General features: G+C 36.5%; 1 protein-coding gene across 1 annotated transcript in view; it reads right to left on the bottom strand.

Moving 5' to 3' along the window:
• The window catches only part of LOC107013269 (ion channel CASTOR-like), a 57,453-nt gene extending 40,861 nt beyond the window's left edge, over positions 1–16,592 (bottom strand). The window contains 4 exon segments of the mRNA XM_027915593.1: positions 14,063–14,204; positions 15,501–15,747; positions 15,799–15,864; positions 16,353–16,592. Of these exon segments, the coding sequence (XP_027771394.1) occupies positions 14,063–14,204; positions 15,501–15,747; positions 15,799–15,864; positions 16,353–16,592 (695 nt within the window).
• Positions 16,593–16,934: the final 342 nt, after the last annotated feature.

Below are 16,934 nucleotides of genomic sequence, written 5' to 3'. Positions count from 1 at the left end.
ACTTTTGCTAACCTTAATGAATCGAAATTCTTAAGAGCAGACTAATTTGAACCTACTCCCCAGCATAAGGTACCATTTTTTATTTTGTAAATTTAGGCAAGAGAGAGAAAGCTTATTGTAATAATGCAAGCCGCCTGCCGACTAATAGTGAAACGGTGAAAGAAACTGGTAAATTACTTATAAACTTATGTCGTTTTGTTCCCCGAGCTTGGACTTTCTTCTGAATGGACGGGGAAGTCGTTTGACTTGCCATATGTAACAACAGCAACAGAACTCTCCCGTTCCACAATCCGGTGCCGGTGACTAATACGGTGTCGTAGAGTTCGGGGGACTACGACAGGAGTAGAGTTTGAAGAAGGCTGAGAAATAGGGTTCTGAAATGATTTAGTTCATGGATAAGGCGAAGAGAATCTCTGGGCGAAGTTCGGGGAAGGTTGAATGACTGTGAAGGGAAAATCCAGTCTCGGTTGGTCGTCGTCAACGGCCAGTCAGGGTCCAAGGACATTTGGTAGTTGAAACAATAGTAGCGGGGTTGAGAACTCTTCTTATAAGTCTTTTAGGCCAACATTTTCTTAAATATTCAGTGGAATTTTTGTGATTAAAAGTGCAAATTGCAGTCTTGTCTTTGTTAAAATCATAATAGAAAAAATTTAGTTACAAAAAGATCTTAATGAAGAAAAACGAATACATCAAACACATTTCAAACATTCTAATTAGAAACATTTTCAAGAAATATTAATTGGATGAATTATTAAAAAGATTATATAATGTGTATTTTACATTCCTCAATTAAAGAGTTACATAGTTTTAGAAGATGTAGTTCGATCATGTATATCACCGCTACACCCTAGATAAATTGTGAAGTAGATTAATTTTTACCGTCATCGTACTACTAGTTCTAAATTGATTTTTGGTACTATATCTGCCTGTAGAGGTTTACCACTGCTTTCATCATTATAAATAATGATTCATGTTCGCAACAAATTTTCGTAAGCGTTGAAAATTGGCTGCAAGCAAAATAAATAAAAGAAAAATGTGATTTTTATTAATGAATCATTGTGAGTACAATTTCGTTGTTTTCTTGATTCTCTCTCCTAAGTTTCTCCGCGATTCGAGGGTCTTCAGTAGCGTATTTCCCGAATTGTTGGATGATGTAGACCTCCTTGAGATGTTGTCAATCTTCGGGACGTCGGAATGCGTTTCATCGTTGTAAGTCGATCTCCGGGAAGAACTCCATTGATCACTCCTTCGAAGAGTTATTGATGTTGATGTTGTAGCTTTCTCCAATTTGTTGAATGCTTGTTGTAGAGTTTTCTGGATCCCCCTTGAATGTCATGTATATCCCCTATTTATAGTTGTAGGGAGTGGACAAGGTTGCTTGTGATTGGCCAAAGGATGTCATTTTGACACTTGGCGCATTGTGATTCGTTCGTACATTTGACTGGGACTACCACCTCATTTGAACATGTGGCGTCACCTTGTTGGTCTTGGATGCCTAGTCACTGTGACACGTGGATCGGGTTTGAGCTTCAAGGTGAAATGGACCTTAGATTTGAATTTAACAAAATGAACTTATTTATTTGTAAAGCCTAAATTAATAATTCAGCCCAAATAAGCATGAATTTAATTCAAATTTTGTATGAATTTGATCCAATACAATTTATGTGTTTACAAATGCCCCTTATTTCGAGGCTTGTCGACGTAGAGGCTTGCCGAAGTTTGGCGACAAGACTTGAAGTAGTCATGAATGTGTTTTCCTTTTTTTTAAAACTTGTTAACGTGTAGACTTGCCGAATTTTGATAACAAATGTTAAAGTCTTTAAGAATGCATATTCATTTTTTTAGACTTCTCTGCGTGTAGGCTTGTCGAATTTTGACGAAAAAAATTGAAGTCTTCATGAGAAATGACAACGCCGATATGTTGAGGTCAACCTTTACCAGAGTCTTCATGACAATATTCTCTAATTTGGAAGTAGTCATTTGACTTTTGGTTGTTTATAAACTTATTTTCGACTTGAAGTGTTTCAAGTTTTTGAAGACTTATCGCATGACATTTCTTCATAGTGTGGTAATTTCACTTGGGTTATCAACTACAAATGACCACCAATTCAATGAGTAAGGATAATGTCCAGAAGTTTGACTTGGTGATAGAGACCTTGTGGTTTCGACGCAAATTTTAGACTTTCACTAGAATAGAACGCAAGGAATTCAAATTTTCATGACGCGAGTCTATTCTCCTTGGGGCATATTTTTTTCATGTAGTTTTCAAGAAAACTTTACCATAATTTGGTTTAGATGGAATTTCAATAATTTGATTCTCACGGAAAATTTCCATAATTTAATTCTTATGAAAACTTACTGTAATTTAGTTTATATGGAATTTCCATAACTCGACTTCTTTGGAAAATTTTCATAATTTGTTTTTTATGAAAACTTCCATAATTTTATTCCTATGAAAACTTATCATAATTTTCATAATTTCTAGGAGATAAATTTTTCATCATTATAATTTCCCATAATTTGTAGAAACACAATTTATATACTTTTGATTTCTATAAATACACATGCTCTTACAATGATTGATTGTCAACTTGAGGCATACATAACTCAATTTTCGTCACATTTTTTTTCAGCACAGCACGTCTGCGGTAGAAAATTCATAACTTATTGTAGGAACAGTGAAATCATGATCCCTTTGATGTTATAAAAACTAGACTCAGAGGGTTACGACATATCCAAAATTCAAAATCGAATCCTTTTTGAATTGGCGGAAATTGATTTTTGAAGTTTTCTATGAAATCTTCTTCTTCTTTTTTATAGCTCTATGCAGTCCCCCCAAAACGTCTCTATCTTGGTGTAGGAGATTCCGAATGACAAGTGACTTGTTTTTATAGAAACTAGATATCAAAGTCTACAACATATACAAAAATCAAGGGAATACTCTTCATGGATTGACGATAATTAATTTTTGAAGTTGATCTTCAATTCTGTCGTTATTGTTTTCCAGATTTGTGGAGTCTCACCAAAACGTTTTGTATCTTGGCGTAAGAGAGCTCGAATGGAGAGCGACTTGATTATGTAGAAAATAGACTCTTAAGTCATCGTGAGTTGACTGTTGGAGAACTATATGAACATCGTAAGCATATGAGGATCTTTACTGCTTACATGAATAATAGATAACCAATATCGTTTATGCTAGAACACATAAACATCATCAAATTTAATTCAAGAATTACCTCTTGAAGAGTGAGTGAATACTTTCAAGCGAATCCCCAGGATAGACAGACCTTCAAGTGAATTTACAAGATAGTTATGGTCTTCAACAGTGATCCCAAGTCACATCCGAACTTTCTCAATACTTGGGTGGGCAAGTATCGAATAAAAAATTAATTCTTCTTCTTTCTAGGTTTTGAGAATCCATATATATAGATATTTCTTCCTAATTGAAAAAGGACTAGAAAACCTAGTTTTTCTAGAAGACTAGAAAAATCCATATTATTCTTCCTTTTTGCATAGAAATAGGATTCTGAGTTCTAGTTAAATATGGACACTATAGGGACCAGATAATTAATTACCGAGGCTTCCTATTATGGAAATATTCCAAATAATTAATTTGAATTATTCTTACCATAATAAATTACAAATCATTCCATTAGAAATTCGTGATTGCACTCCTCTATTTCATAATTCCCCATTAAACACTTATGTAATTCAGCATGTCAAGATTTCAAATACTAATCAATAAATTAAAAAACTGACGAATTTAACTTAATGATTAATTTCTTTTACAACACTACTTAACTTATTTCATGTGTCGGATTCATAATCTACTTGCAAAATTTGACACGATGAAAACTTATAAGTTTCTCAAAAAGGCATATCAATCAATCTCTATAACGAGACATGGATTCCATCAACTAACTTATTATTTCACCAATATATATTGTTATCATCCAACTTATCAGGTATATTGACCCATCTCAGAATCTCACCTTTTAATAAATCAAAACGATAACTAATATATATAGATCATAATAGTTATATCAGGATCAAGAATATAAGTACATTTAGTAGTTTAGAGAATATGTTTTGGTCAGTTAATCTAAAACAACCATCTTTACTCAGTACCGTTCAATACACCAAAATATAATAGCACAAGGAGTTGAAATTATACCGTTCCCGTAATCATGACAAATTACATATAATCTTGTGTTACAATCGTACCCGATGACATGTCTAATTTTCATCCTAGATTGTGAACAAAAAACTTTGTACTTATAAGAATCAATGATTTAATCCTCTATGTATAAGCTAAAACTCTACATACCAAATCATCTACTACAAGTAAATAGACACCATAAATGAATATATAATCTATTAAAATTGAGCAAATATTTGTTCTCTAATAAATATTATTTCTTAACATATGATTAATAGTATACATCTCAACAATCTCCCACTTAGACTTCCACCCATCACAATTGTTATAATGCATTATATCTAAATGCACGGTTAATAGCATATACGTAACAATCTCCCACTTAGATATTTAATCTTGAAAATTGTTAGAATACTATGTCTAAACACATGATTAATAGTATATACCCTAACAATCTCCCACTTAGACTCTTAACTATGCATTTACAACTTTCACAGGCATTCTTTTATTTCTTATGGAAAGAAAATTTACCAAGCTATTTTCTCATGCAATTTTGTCTAGTAGTGCTTCGTCGTAACAAATCAATTTTGTACTAGATATTGAGAGACCTTATCATCAAACCCTCCAAGAGTGTACTTCTTTTCAGGAGCTCTATAATAAAAGTTCTCTCAAACATACAAAAGAAATCAATCTTTGTTATGATTCTCCCACTACGACTAAGTACTACTATTATAATCACACTTCCATGTTCTTGAAATATTAACAACTTTTCATGAAATGTTCTTTTAATATGCTCAACATCACTCCCACTACTTGAGATAGTAGTTTTCCTATGTCTAGTAACGTTTCTCACACTACTTAAATTTAATGGAACATCAATTCTGACATACCCATTAAATGTTCTTGAGCTTCTGAATTTATAATTGACTTATTTGTTATTTGTTTGTTCAATTTTTGTAAAACTAGTTTACTTCTAGGAACATGGTTTACTAAATGATTATTTTCAAAAATCAGACAATTGTGTTAACAATTGCCTTATTTTCTTTAGGACACTATAATAAACCCTCTTTCAGTCTTTAGGATAACCAATTAACACACACATTCTGTTCTTAATTTCAATTTTCTTATTCTCCCACTCAGCATATGTGCTGGACAATCCTATATCTGAACATGTCACAGATTAGACTTACGTCATCCAACTAGTTCTATAGTTGTCCAAGGTACTGATCTGAAAGAAATTGATTAAGAATGTGATATGTAGTTATTAGAATCTATCTCGAAAGAAACAAAATAACTAATAATAAGTCAGTAATTAATCTTATCATCTTCATCAGAGTCTATTTCTTTTCTCTTCTGCATCAATCTATTATAGAGCGTCTAGTGTAGACAATTGAAATGTAATTATTCTATAAGATAAGTGACTCATGAGCTCTGCAAAGAGGTTTATGTTACTACAATCAGATTGCGGTGATTCTATATATATTTTTTTCAGGATGATATATTAGATTAAAATATCTTGACAAGTTTATCAAGATATTCAGACTACCAAAACATCAAAAAATAAAATATATTTATATCATGAATAACCGTTTGTGAAAATCTTAGAAAACTCAAAGTCACCTCTTGCCCGAATGTTCATTTACCTCACAAATCACGATAGAATAATTCTAACTTATCACTATCAACTTTTCCTTTTTAAGAGGAAAAGTCTCTTAGCTATTTTTCCTTCTAAACAGAACTCACATGTTGGTAGTAACCGTTCTGCCCATCCATTAACCAACCTCAAAGTTCTATTCAAAATAAATAACTTAGATGTTAGTGTACAATAAGTTTCGTTCAATTTAAAAGATACTTTCTATTATGAGATAGATTAATATAATTCAATTTATGTGAGATATTATTAATAAAAAAATTCTGCATCTACATACCACTATAAATGAAATATTCATCAAACTCAATGATAGGAAAGTTACAAACAAATATATTAAATATTCATCTCTTATCTAGTTAGAAACTGAAAATAATTCCTTCTAACACAAGGTATATGTACAATGCATTCTTTAAATTAATATTTTATCCCTATCAAAAGAAAAGCTTAAGTAGTACTAAGTGGGTGCGTAAAGTCTATTGAGAATATGAGACATAATACATCAAATAGATCATAATATTTCGAATAATCTGAATAACGAAATTCAGGGATTATTTATACATATATATCCATCCATCTCGAATAGTCAATCGATGGTATTGGAGAACTACTCATGCCATACACATGTACAATGATCGATTATTCACTCCATAAACTTATACATACCTAACTCAGATGGAGACTAATGTTAGTTTAAGTCAAGCGAAAATCCTCTAGTTATATTGATCTGATCCTATATTACTCAGTTTAGGAGTGTTAATATAGATTATCAAAACTAGACGATAAAATACACAGTGACTTGTATCAATTTAATCTGATGGGGAAGAAAGTCTAAGCCAACACATAAAACTAATACTTCACTACTATTTAATCAAACATGACCAAAAACTCATATAACGATCCAAAAAAATAATTTCTTACTAGGTCGTTCTTATGAATCTACAAAAATTTCAGATCAATCAGAGTTTTTCTTTTTCGAATTCTGAAACTATGATCAATTTGGTTGAAAACATTGTTTGGCCATAATAGAATTTAAGATTTTCCTGCTCAGTAATTCTTATCATATATCATCATTTTGTGAAATAGATACACGAATCAAGAATAAAGAACGAAATTTTAAAAATTCCAAAAGAAAGCACGTTTATGTATACGGTGAATATTAAAATTCAAACACGCCTTATAGATATCAATGCATCTTGAACAATAAATTTTGATGAAAAAATGGCAACTCATGCAACAAACATATATGGTGTCAGAAATTCACTTCAACAAATTTGGAACAAAAGCCAATTCAGATGGAGAGTATATTTTAGTTTAAGCAAAGTGAATATCATTATCCCTAGATCCATTGATCCAGTCAAATATTACTTAGTTTAGTAGAGTCAATACAGATAATCAAAACTAGAGATAAACTTTAATGATTTGTATTAATTTCATCTGTTATGGAGGAAGGTCTATGCCAACTATGAACTTAATACTTCACTAAAATTTAGTCATCAAAATCATAGAGAACAAACTCTATCACCACTATATCATAGTCGAGTAATTTTTTGGTAAGATTAATTTTTCAAGATACAAAAATGATCTAAAAACATCATCTGAACGATCTCAGTACATAACAATAAGTATTTTAAATTTGATCATTATCGATGAACCTACCGAATTTCAGATCAATGAGAGTTCAAAATTAATATTTATCTCCAAAGCTATGATCAAATTCAGATTCAAACGATTTGAGGAAAAATGAATAGATCTACATCCTTATCATATATCAATGTATGTTAACTCATTACATGTAATCATGTACCACATGTAACATAAAAATCAATATAAAGGATGTCACCATACTAAATCACATTTTAATTCCAAAGAACTTTAAAATCAAAAAATATAACCACATAGTAATGAGTACTTTTTACTAGGTCGTTATCAATGAACTTACCAAATTTTAGGTCAATTGGAATCTATAAAATTATTTATTTCCAAATCTATGACCAAATTCAAATTCAAGTGATTTAAACATCTTTAGTAATTAAAACAATATGACCTACATTCTTATCACATATCAATTCATGTCAAATAACCATGTGCAATCATGTTCGAAATTTAACATTAACATAATTGACATAAAGAATGACTTTGTCATATTCAAATCAAATTTTAATCTGACAAACCATCTAAACCATCGAAATGATTTTCATTGGAACCATCAAATTTCAACTCAATCAAAGATCATAAATGTCACGAGTGGAATTTAGACCCCAGACGAGACCGGCGTCGTTGACCTCTCAGAGCTCGCCAACAAGCCTTCTTACGTCATTCTTACTTTACATAGGTTAATTTTAGCGGAAAATTTGAATTTTTTTTAATTCTTTAAACATACTTGCTAAACATTCTTAATATTTCGTAATCGTTCATCATCAACCATCTAACATTTAAGAGATAAGCAACTGATTCATTAAGTATTAATTGTATATCGGCCAAAATAGCACCAATACAAAGTCTGAACCAAAACAGGAAATAAACGCTAGTGGAACATGCTCCACTAGCTCACTCTAAAACTACGCTAGAATGTAAAACAGTAGCATCCTTGAAAGCATGAGGACCTACCAAACTCCGGATGAATGCTGACGTCCACATAGCTGCAACAACGAACCTGTAGCTCTACCGTCCACCTGTGCCTGCACCTAAAAGTAGATGTTTATATGGAATTAGTATACACTTGTACTAATTATGGGTATATGCAAGCACACACCAGGGACATGCATGAGAAAGAATAGCTCTTTCCTAACAACATGATTTTTGGAAGTCAAGTCAGTGGACTTGCCAAATTGAGATTGGGAAAGTTATGCCATGAGAGTGACATGCATCATTATAATTATCAAATTGCACACAACACATAACATCTGCATATAGCACATAACATATGACACATAGCTTCTTTCATATTATTCATTCATATGCCATGAGACCTTGTTATCATGGACTTAACCTTAAGACTTTCCAAAATGAGGGCTCAACATATGGGACCTCCACTAGGGAGCCTTCTTTAGCAAACACAGAGTTTGCTTCATTCATTCATACGTACCTCATTTTAGTTCATTCATAGGCCAGTGTGAACACCAGCTATACCTAGGATGTAGTTTAAGACTTTCGTCGGGTTTGCTGTGCAATGATCAGGAATAACCTAATGTCATTACCTAAATCTAGATCACCTCTTGATTATCCTATCATAACACCTTTGGTATCATTCATTTCTTTATATGATTCATTTGAGGCTGTCCTCATTCATTCATTGGGAACTTTATCTTTAAGCGACATAGATCATGTGAGCATCATGAAATCCACTGTCTCCCCCACACCGAAAAGAGGTGGAATCACCGGCCAAAGTGACTCAATAACATGCTAGCGTATATGGGAATTTAACCCCGCCAGATCCCTATAGTCGCAATATAGGTTCAAAGACTAGGAGATGTATGGAGACCCATACCCGGCAAGCCAAACAGTCTCATCTCATGAGAGTTACGTGAACCTCCGCCCTTCCCGAAAGAAGGCATCACCGCTCATAGCTAGACTATCGGTGCTCAGTATAAATTTCCATTACATTCAACTCATACATCATGGAAGCTGGCTTCTAGTATGAGGACATCATAGCTCAATAGATGATTTCTCATCTCATCATTAGTATTAAGTGTTTTAAACTCAATATTTTCATTGGAGTGTTCATAGAGACTGGTCTCTTCATTATCTTACACCCTCCTTGGTGAGTACGTATTGGTAACATTTACTTAGGCCCATTTGAGATTGCTCTCATCATATACATTAGCCTCACATCATGATTGTCACCACATTCTTCATTATTAGCACCTTTATTTTTCATAGTTACTCACCTCTTATTACGTGAATGTTCATTTCTTTATTTCATCACGTATATCTTAGGTTCACTTATTTTTGAATGTATGTTAAACTTATGTGTCTATACATACAAGCCATGGGGCTTCATTTATAGTTCGTTAAGTGATTCTTACTTTCCTAAGATTATGCATTACAAGACTTGTGTATCTTGTGTATATGCCAAGATCTTGATTTTTGATCTAAGTAGATGGCATTATTCTTGAATATTTTACTCACGTATGACTTATGTATTAATACGGAGGTTTGGGCACGGGAACACAAATCTTGAATCACTTGGATATCATTTATATTTTTTCATTAATTTATTTCTAATATTCATAACATTAGATCTCTAAATTAAATGTCAACAATTTCATGAAATAATTAATTTTCTATTTTAATTAGAATTCTAACTTAAATCTCAACATTTACATGAAATAATTAATTTTCTATTCTAATTAAAATTCTAAATTAAATGTCAACAATTACATGAAAGGAATAATTTTCTATTTTTAATTAGAATTCTAAATTATATCTCAATATTTACATGAGAGAATTAATTTTCTATTTTTTAATTAGAATTCTAAATTAAATCTCAATATTTACATGAAGGGATAAATTTTCTATTTTAGTATTACTACTAATTAACCGAAAGGTTGGGGGTTCGAGCCCCAATAACCACTTTGAGTTTTAGAATTAAATTTGCTACAATACGGAGGTTGTGGGTTCGAACCCCCGCAACCCCCCTTATTTTCTTTTAATTTTCGCTGAAGAGGAGGAGGCTGTGAGGTGGTGGGTTCGAACCCCCACAGCCTCACTTTTATTTCCTTAATATTTCGCCCCCCCCTTCAGCGTTGAGGTCGTGGGTTTGATCCCCACGCCTCGCATCCCTTTTTTCTTCTTCTTTGCGAACTGGGGGGTCGTGGGTTCGATCCCCGCCCCCAGCCCCATTTTCTTTTATTTTCTTTCGTAACGGGGCCAAGGGTTCGATTCCCCCCAGCCCCATTTCCTTTCATTTTTTTTGAATTTCGCTGGCCCCCAACCCCAGTTCGAATCTCCCTTAACGCGTTCCTTTTTTTTTAAAGCATGCGTTGGTGAGGTCCTGGGTTCGATCCCTGCAGACCTCACCTATTTATTTTTTAATTTTTAGACACCCAAAATTTCCAAAATTCACCTGTACCAAATTTCCTGATTCTGGAACTTTGTTACACATTTTTATGTAGCATTTTACGGGATATTTGAGCACCTCTTTATTAGTCGTTCATTAGGATTCATTAGACAAGTTAAAGGTATGATTTGGTCATTTGTTTAATTGGAATTTTTAGCATTTCAACCATGTGAATATCACGATTTTTAAGAGCCTCTAATTGCACATAAAACATGAATAATCTCTATAATATTAACATGCTAAAGAGAAACTTAAAGTCATGATCACAATCTTGCTCAAATACATACATATTTACATTCATATTCCCAAAAGGCACAAAATATAAACACATAGTCATGGATACATACTCGAAACGAGATCATCACCACAAGCAAGTATCCCTAAATTCTACCAACAAGAATACTGAACCTAAGATCATAGGGAGCTAGTGACAGGGACATGCAACGGGGAACAACCTTAGTTTCGAGGTGAATAATTTGAATCGTAAAGGGCCTCTTGGGAAAGGAGCCAAGAGAGAAGAAACCCATACCTTTATTGATGTTCAAACAAAGAAATTGCTGCTCAAAACTCTCTCCAAAAATCAGTCCAAGTTACCTCAACGTCCACACCACTCAACGAACAACTTCTCTTAGCCTTAATATTTTTGGTTGCTTTGTTTTTATTAAAATTTCATGTGAGTTCTTCAAGTGTGAAGAACTCTTGATGTATTCTCTGGTTTTTTTGTTGTGCTTGGCAGAATAACGTGAGAGCGATGGAGAACGTGAGAGAGAGGGTTAAGAAGCGTGAGAGAGAGAGAGCTAATAGGATTTGGAGACTAAATTCAAGAATTTGTCAAATAGAATTTAAATTAAATTAATACAAATCTGATTTATTTTAATTAATACGCGAAAGGACCATTATGCCCTTAAAATTTCATCAGTACCTATTTATTCGATTTTTTTTCTTTTTTTTTTGGATCGTTACATTATCCCCCCTTAGGAACATTCGTCCCCGAATGACACTAACATTACACATCTTAATGCCAATCCAGATCATAACTTAATCGCTATGCACAATCAGCCAATAGCAACAAAATACAAAGAGATAAGGAACTATAGCCTTCCGAGTAGGAAGTCTAACCTCAAGAGCTGAAAAGATGAGGATAGCGGGATCTCATGTCGGCCTCACCCTCCCACATAGCACCCTCAACAAGATGATTTCTCTACAATACCTTCACTGTGGCAATCTCCTTATTCCTCAGCCGCTTGACCTGTCTGTCTAAGATCTCAACAGGTACTTCCTCGTAAGACAAGTCCTCACCAACCCCCAAACCTTCAACAGGTAGGATTGATGCGGGATCACCTAGGCACTTCTTCAACATAGAGACATGAAAGACTGGATGAACAGAAGATAGCTCCGCAGGCAATGCTAACTGATAGGCCACCTCACCCACACGTTGTAGGATTTCATATGGCCCCACATACCTCGGACTCAGCTTCCCTTTTCTACCGAATCTCATCACCCCTTTCATAGGCGATATCTTCAAGTAAACCTGGTCACCAACATTAAATTCTAAAGGCCGCTTTTTGTTGTCTGCATATGATTTCTGTCGGCTGTAAGCAGTAGCCAACCTGTCCCTAATCACTCTAACTTTCTCCAAGGCCTCATGAATGATCTCTGGACCCAAAATGGATGATTCTCCAACCTCGAACCACCAAACTGGAGATCTACACCTCCTACCATAAAATGCCTCAAACGTTGCCATCCCAATGCTGGAGTGATAACTATTATTATACGAGAACTCTATCAAAGGAAGATGTTCATCCCAGTTACCTCTAAAGTCAATCACACACGCTCTCAACATGTCCTCCAATGTCTGAATGGTGCGCTCTACCTGCCCGTCTGTCTGAGGATGAAAGGCAGTGCTAAGTTTCACCTGCGTGCCCAAGATTTTTGTGGAAAGATCTCCAGAAATGTGAAGTAAATTGAGTTCCTCTATCTAAAATGATAGACAAAGGAATCTCATGCCATCTCACAATCTCATCAATGTAGAGTCTCGCGTAATTCTCAGCTCTGTAAGTAGACTTCACGGGGATAAACTGGCAGACTTAGTCAATCTGTCCACAATAACCCATATGGAGTCATGCTGCCTCCTAGTCCTCGGAAGACCAACCACGAAGTCCATATTAATGGCGTCCCATTTCCAAGTCGGAACCTCAATAATCTGAGTAAGACCACCAGGCTTAAGATGCTCTGCCTTAACCTGCTGACAATTAGGACATTTAGCCACATAGTCTGCAATATCCTTCTTCATGCCATCCCACCAATAAATCTGCTTAAGATCATGATACATTTTGGTGGAACCTGGATGTATGGAATATCTGGAACCATGGGCCTCTGCCACAATCCTGGTCCGTAAATCATCTACATCTGGTACACACAACCGGTTCTGGTATCTAAGTATGCCATCATCTCCCAAAGTGAAAGACTCGTTCATTTTTAACAACACTGAGTCCTTCAGTTCCATCAACACAGGATCAAGATGCTGACCCTTCTTGACTTCAACTATCAGGGATGATTCAGGACTAGGGTGAACTGAAACACCTCCACTAGTAGAGTCAACCAACCGCACACCCAGTCTAGCCAGCCTGTGTACCTCTTTCACTAGCTCCTTCTTCTCATCCTCAACGTGGGCTGTACTCCCCATGCTCATCCTGCTCAAAGCATCAGCCACAACATTAGCCTTACCTGGATGGTAGTGCACATTCATGTCATAATCCTTCAACATCTCCAACCATCTGCGTTGATGTAGATTCAACTCCCTCTGTGTGAACACGTACTGGAGACTCTTATGATCCGTGAACACATCCACATGCACTACATACAGATAATGCCTCCATAGCTTCAATGCAAACAGTAGAGCTGCAAACTCCAAGTCATGAGTGGGATAATTCTTTTCATGAACCTTGAGCTGTCTGGAAGCATAGTCTATCACCTTACCAGCCTGCATAAGAACACATCCCAAACCAACCCTAGATGCATCACAATAGACAATGTAATTCTCGCCACTCTTAGGCAGAGTAAGCACCGGGGCTGAAGTGAGTCTGTCCTTGAGATCCTGGAAACTCTTCTCACAAGTCTCCGTCCATTCAAACTTGGATTTCTTCTTTGTCAAGGCTGTAAGTGGGGCAGCAATAGAAGAAAAGCCCTCCACAAATCTGCGGTAGTAACCAGCCAATCCCAGAAAGCTACGGATATTGGTGGGAGTAGAGGCTTTGGCCAATTCTTAACAGCTTCAGTTTTCCTGGGGTCCACTTCTACACCTTGATCGGACACAACATGGCCCAGGAAGGTCACTGATATCAGCCAGAATTTATACTTGTTGAATTTGGCATACAACTGATGCTGTCTAAGTACCTGCAAGGTTAGTCTCAAATGTTGTTCATGCTCTTCTTTGGTCTTAGAGTATATGAGAATTTCATCAATGAATACTATGACGAAAGAGTCAAGGTATTCACGGAAGACTCTGTTCATGAGATCCATAAATACAGCAGGTGCATTCGTGAGACCAAATGACATAACCAAGAACTCATAATGACCATAACGGGTACGAAAAGCTATTTTTGGGACATCCCCATCCCTAACCCTAAGCTGATGATACCCTGAACGAAGATCAATCTTAGAGAAGAAACTAGACCCTTGGAGCTGATCGAACAAATCATCAATTCTGGGAAGTGGATACTTATTCTTTACAGTGACTTTGTTGAGCTGCCGATAATCGATACACATTCTAAGGGTCCCATCTTTCTTCTTTACAAACAACACTGGAGCGCCCCAAGGGGATATGCTCGGCTGAATGAAACCCTTATCAATGAGATCTTTTAACTGCAACTTCAACTCTTTGAGTTCTGCTGGAGCCATTCTATAAGGAGGAATTGAGATTGGTTTAGTATCAGGTTCTAAGTCGATACCAAAGTTAATCTCTCGAAGGGGAGGGACTCCAGGCAAATCTTCAGGAAACACATCTAGGAATTCATTTACTACAGGCACCGAGCCTATGGAAGGAACGTCATGATCTAAATCATTAACACTCACAAGATGACATATTAACCCCTTGGCCATCATTTTATTGTCCTTAAGATTTGAAATCAAGGGGTTAGGACGATTTGAATTGTACCCCTCCCAGACTAACTCTTCTTCATTAGGGAAGCGAAACCTCACCACTCTACTACGACAGTCCAAGCAAGCATAATAGCTGTGAAGCCAGTCCATGCCAAGAATAATATCAAAATCATGCATGGGTAACTCAATCAAGTTTGCACTCATAGTCTTGCCACTTACAACTATTGGGCAATTCTTGTATACCCTATCAGTTGTTACATTTTCTCCTAAAGGCGTACTAACCACTATAGGAACATGCAGAACTTCAGGTAGTATTTCAAAAGTAAGGGCAAGCAGAGGAGTCACAAAGGAAAGCGTAGACCCTGGATCAAGTAAAGCATAAACAGAAGTTGAGAATACTTGCAGCATACCTGTGACCACATCAGCGGACTTCTCCTGCTCCTCCCTGCCTTTCAGGGCATAGAATCTGTTCCTCTTGGGAGGCTCGACTGCTGCTGCACTCTGTGGGGTAGGCCTAGGCTAAGCATTACCTCCAGCCTGACCTTTGTTCTGGGGACAGTCTCTGACCATGTGTCCACTCTTACCACAACCGAAGCAGGCATTAGTGCCCTGTTTGCATTCTCCACTGTGAGCTCGGGCACACTTAGCACAGGTCTTCTTTGGACGCTGCATCTCACCTTCATTGCCCCTATTGAGTTCAGGTCTGCCTCCTCTAGGTGTTGTATTTCTTTGAGGGTTAGAATTCCCAGAACTCTGTTGCCCCTTCTTGAATTTGGGCTGCTCATGGACGCCAAAATTGTTTCTATGGCCTCCATGAATGGGACCTGCCTGATCTTGAGGCCTAGGCCTCCTAATATCACGAACACCTCTCCTCTTACGGCTGTCCTCTACTTGCTGGACATGCACCATTAACCTAGAAAGGTCCATATTATTATGGAGCATCGCAGACCGACACTCCTTCTCCAGGTCTCCATTGATTCCTGTGAGGAACCTGCTCATCTCATCCCAGCTGTTCGAAACCAGGGAAGTAGCATACCTGGATAATTTCAACAAAGCTAAGTACTCTCCTCATTCTTGCTATTAAATATCAAGGGAAGTAACATACCTTGATAGCTTCACAAACTTCAGGGAATACTCCCTGACCGTCATAGATCCTTGTTTAAGGTTGATGAACTCCCCAACCTTGGCCTCCTTCATCTCTCTAGGGAAGAATCTTTCCAAAAATGTTGTCTTGAAAAGCTCCCATGTGACTGGCACTACACCTAAGACACGACTATCTTGCCACATCTTGCACCAAGTCTGTGCTACATCCTTGAGCTGGTAGGAAGCCAGCTCAGCCTTCTCAATATCAGTGGCCCCATGGCCACCAGGATCTTATGCACCTCGTCTATAAACTCCTGAGGATCCTCTAAAGTCTTATCCCCTGTGAATATAGGAGGATTCATTCTCGTGAAATCTCGCAGTCTGTCAGCCATGCTGCGAACCGGTGGGTTCTTCCTCTGAACATCCTGCCGGTTGACTTGGGCAGTCATAGCCTGGGCCTGCATCGTGATGGCCTGTGCCATCTGGGCTAGAGATGCCCTCATCTCCGCATCAGTTAACCCTGCTGGGTTAACCGGCATGGCCACTCCTTCAGCTGGAGCCTGGGATGGATTCTGATTACCCCTAGCTGCTGCTCCTCCCGTCTTTAGACCCTAGTCCTCCAAGTGTTCATTCTCTTAAAACAACAAAAATTGATGTTAGACACGTTCATAACACCAAGAATTCAAACATTAGGAAAAGCACGATAAGATCAGGAGAAGGGAAATTTTTCCTACGCATCATGCAGTCTCTAATCTAGGATAGTGGTGCACTTCATTACCATGACTTAGAAACTACTCAATGTGGTTGATGTGAACTCATTATTCTCGGAATTTAACCTAGCGCTCTGATACCAACTTTGTCACGACTGGAATCTAGACCCC

The sequence above is a fragment of the Solanum pennellii genome, chromosome 3 (genome assembly GCF_001406875.1).
Source record: "Solanum pennellii chromosome 3, SPENNV200".
Lineage (NCBI taxonomy): Eukaryota > Viridiplantae > Streptophyta > Magnoliopsida > Solanales > Solanaceae > Solanum > Solanum pennellii.
Note: the sequence above shows the minus strand (reverse complement) of the source record. Positions and strands in the feature narration are given on the sequence as shown.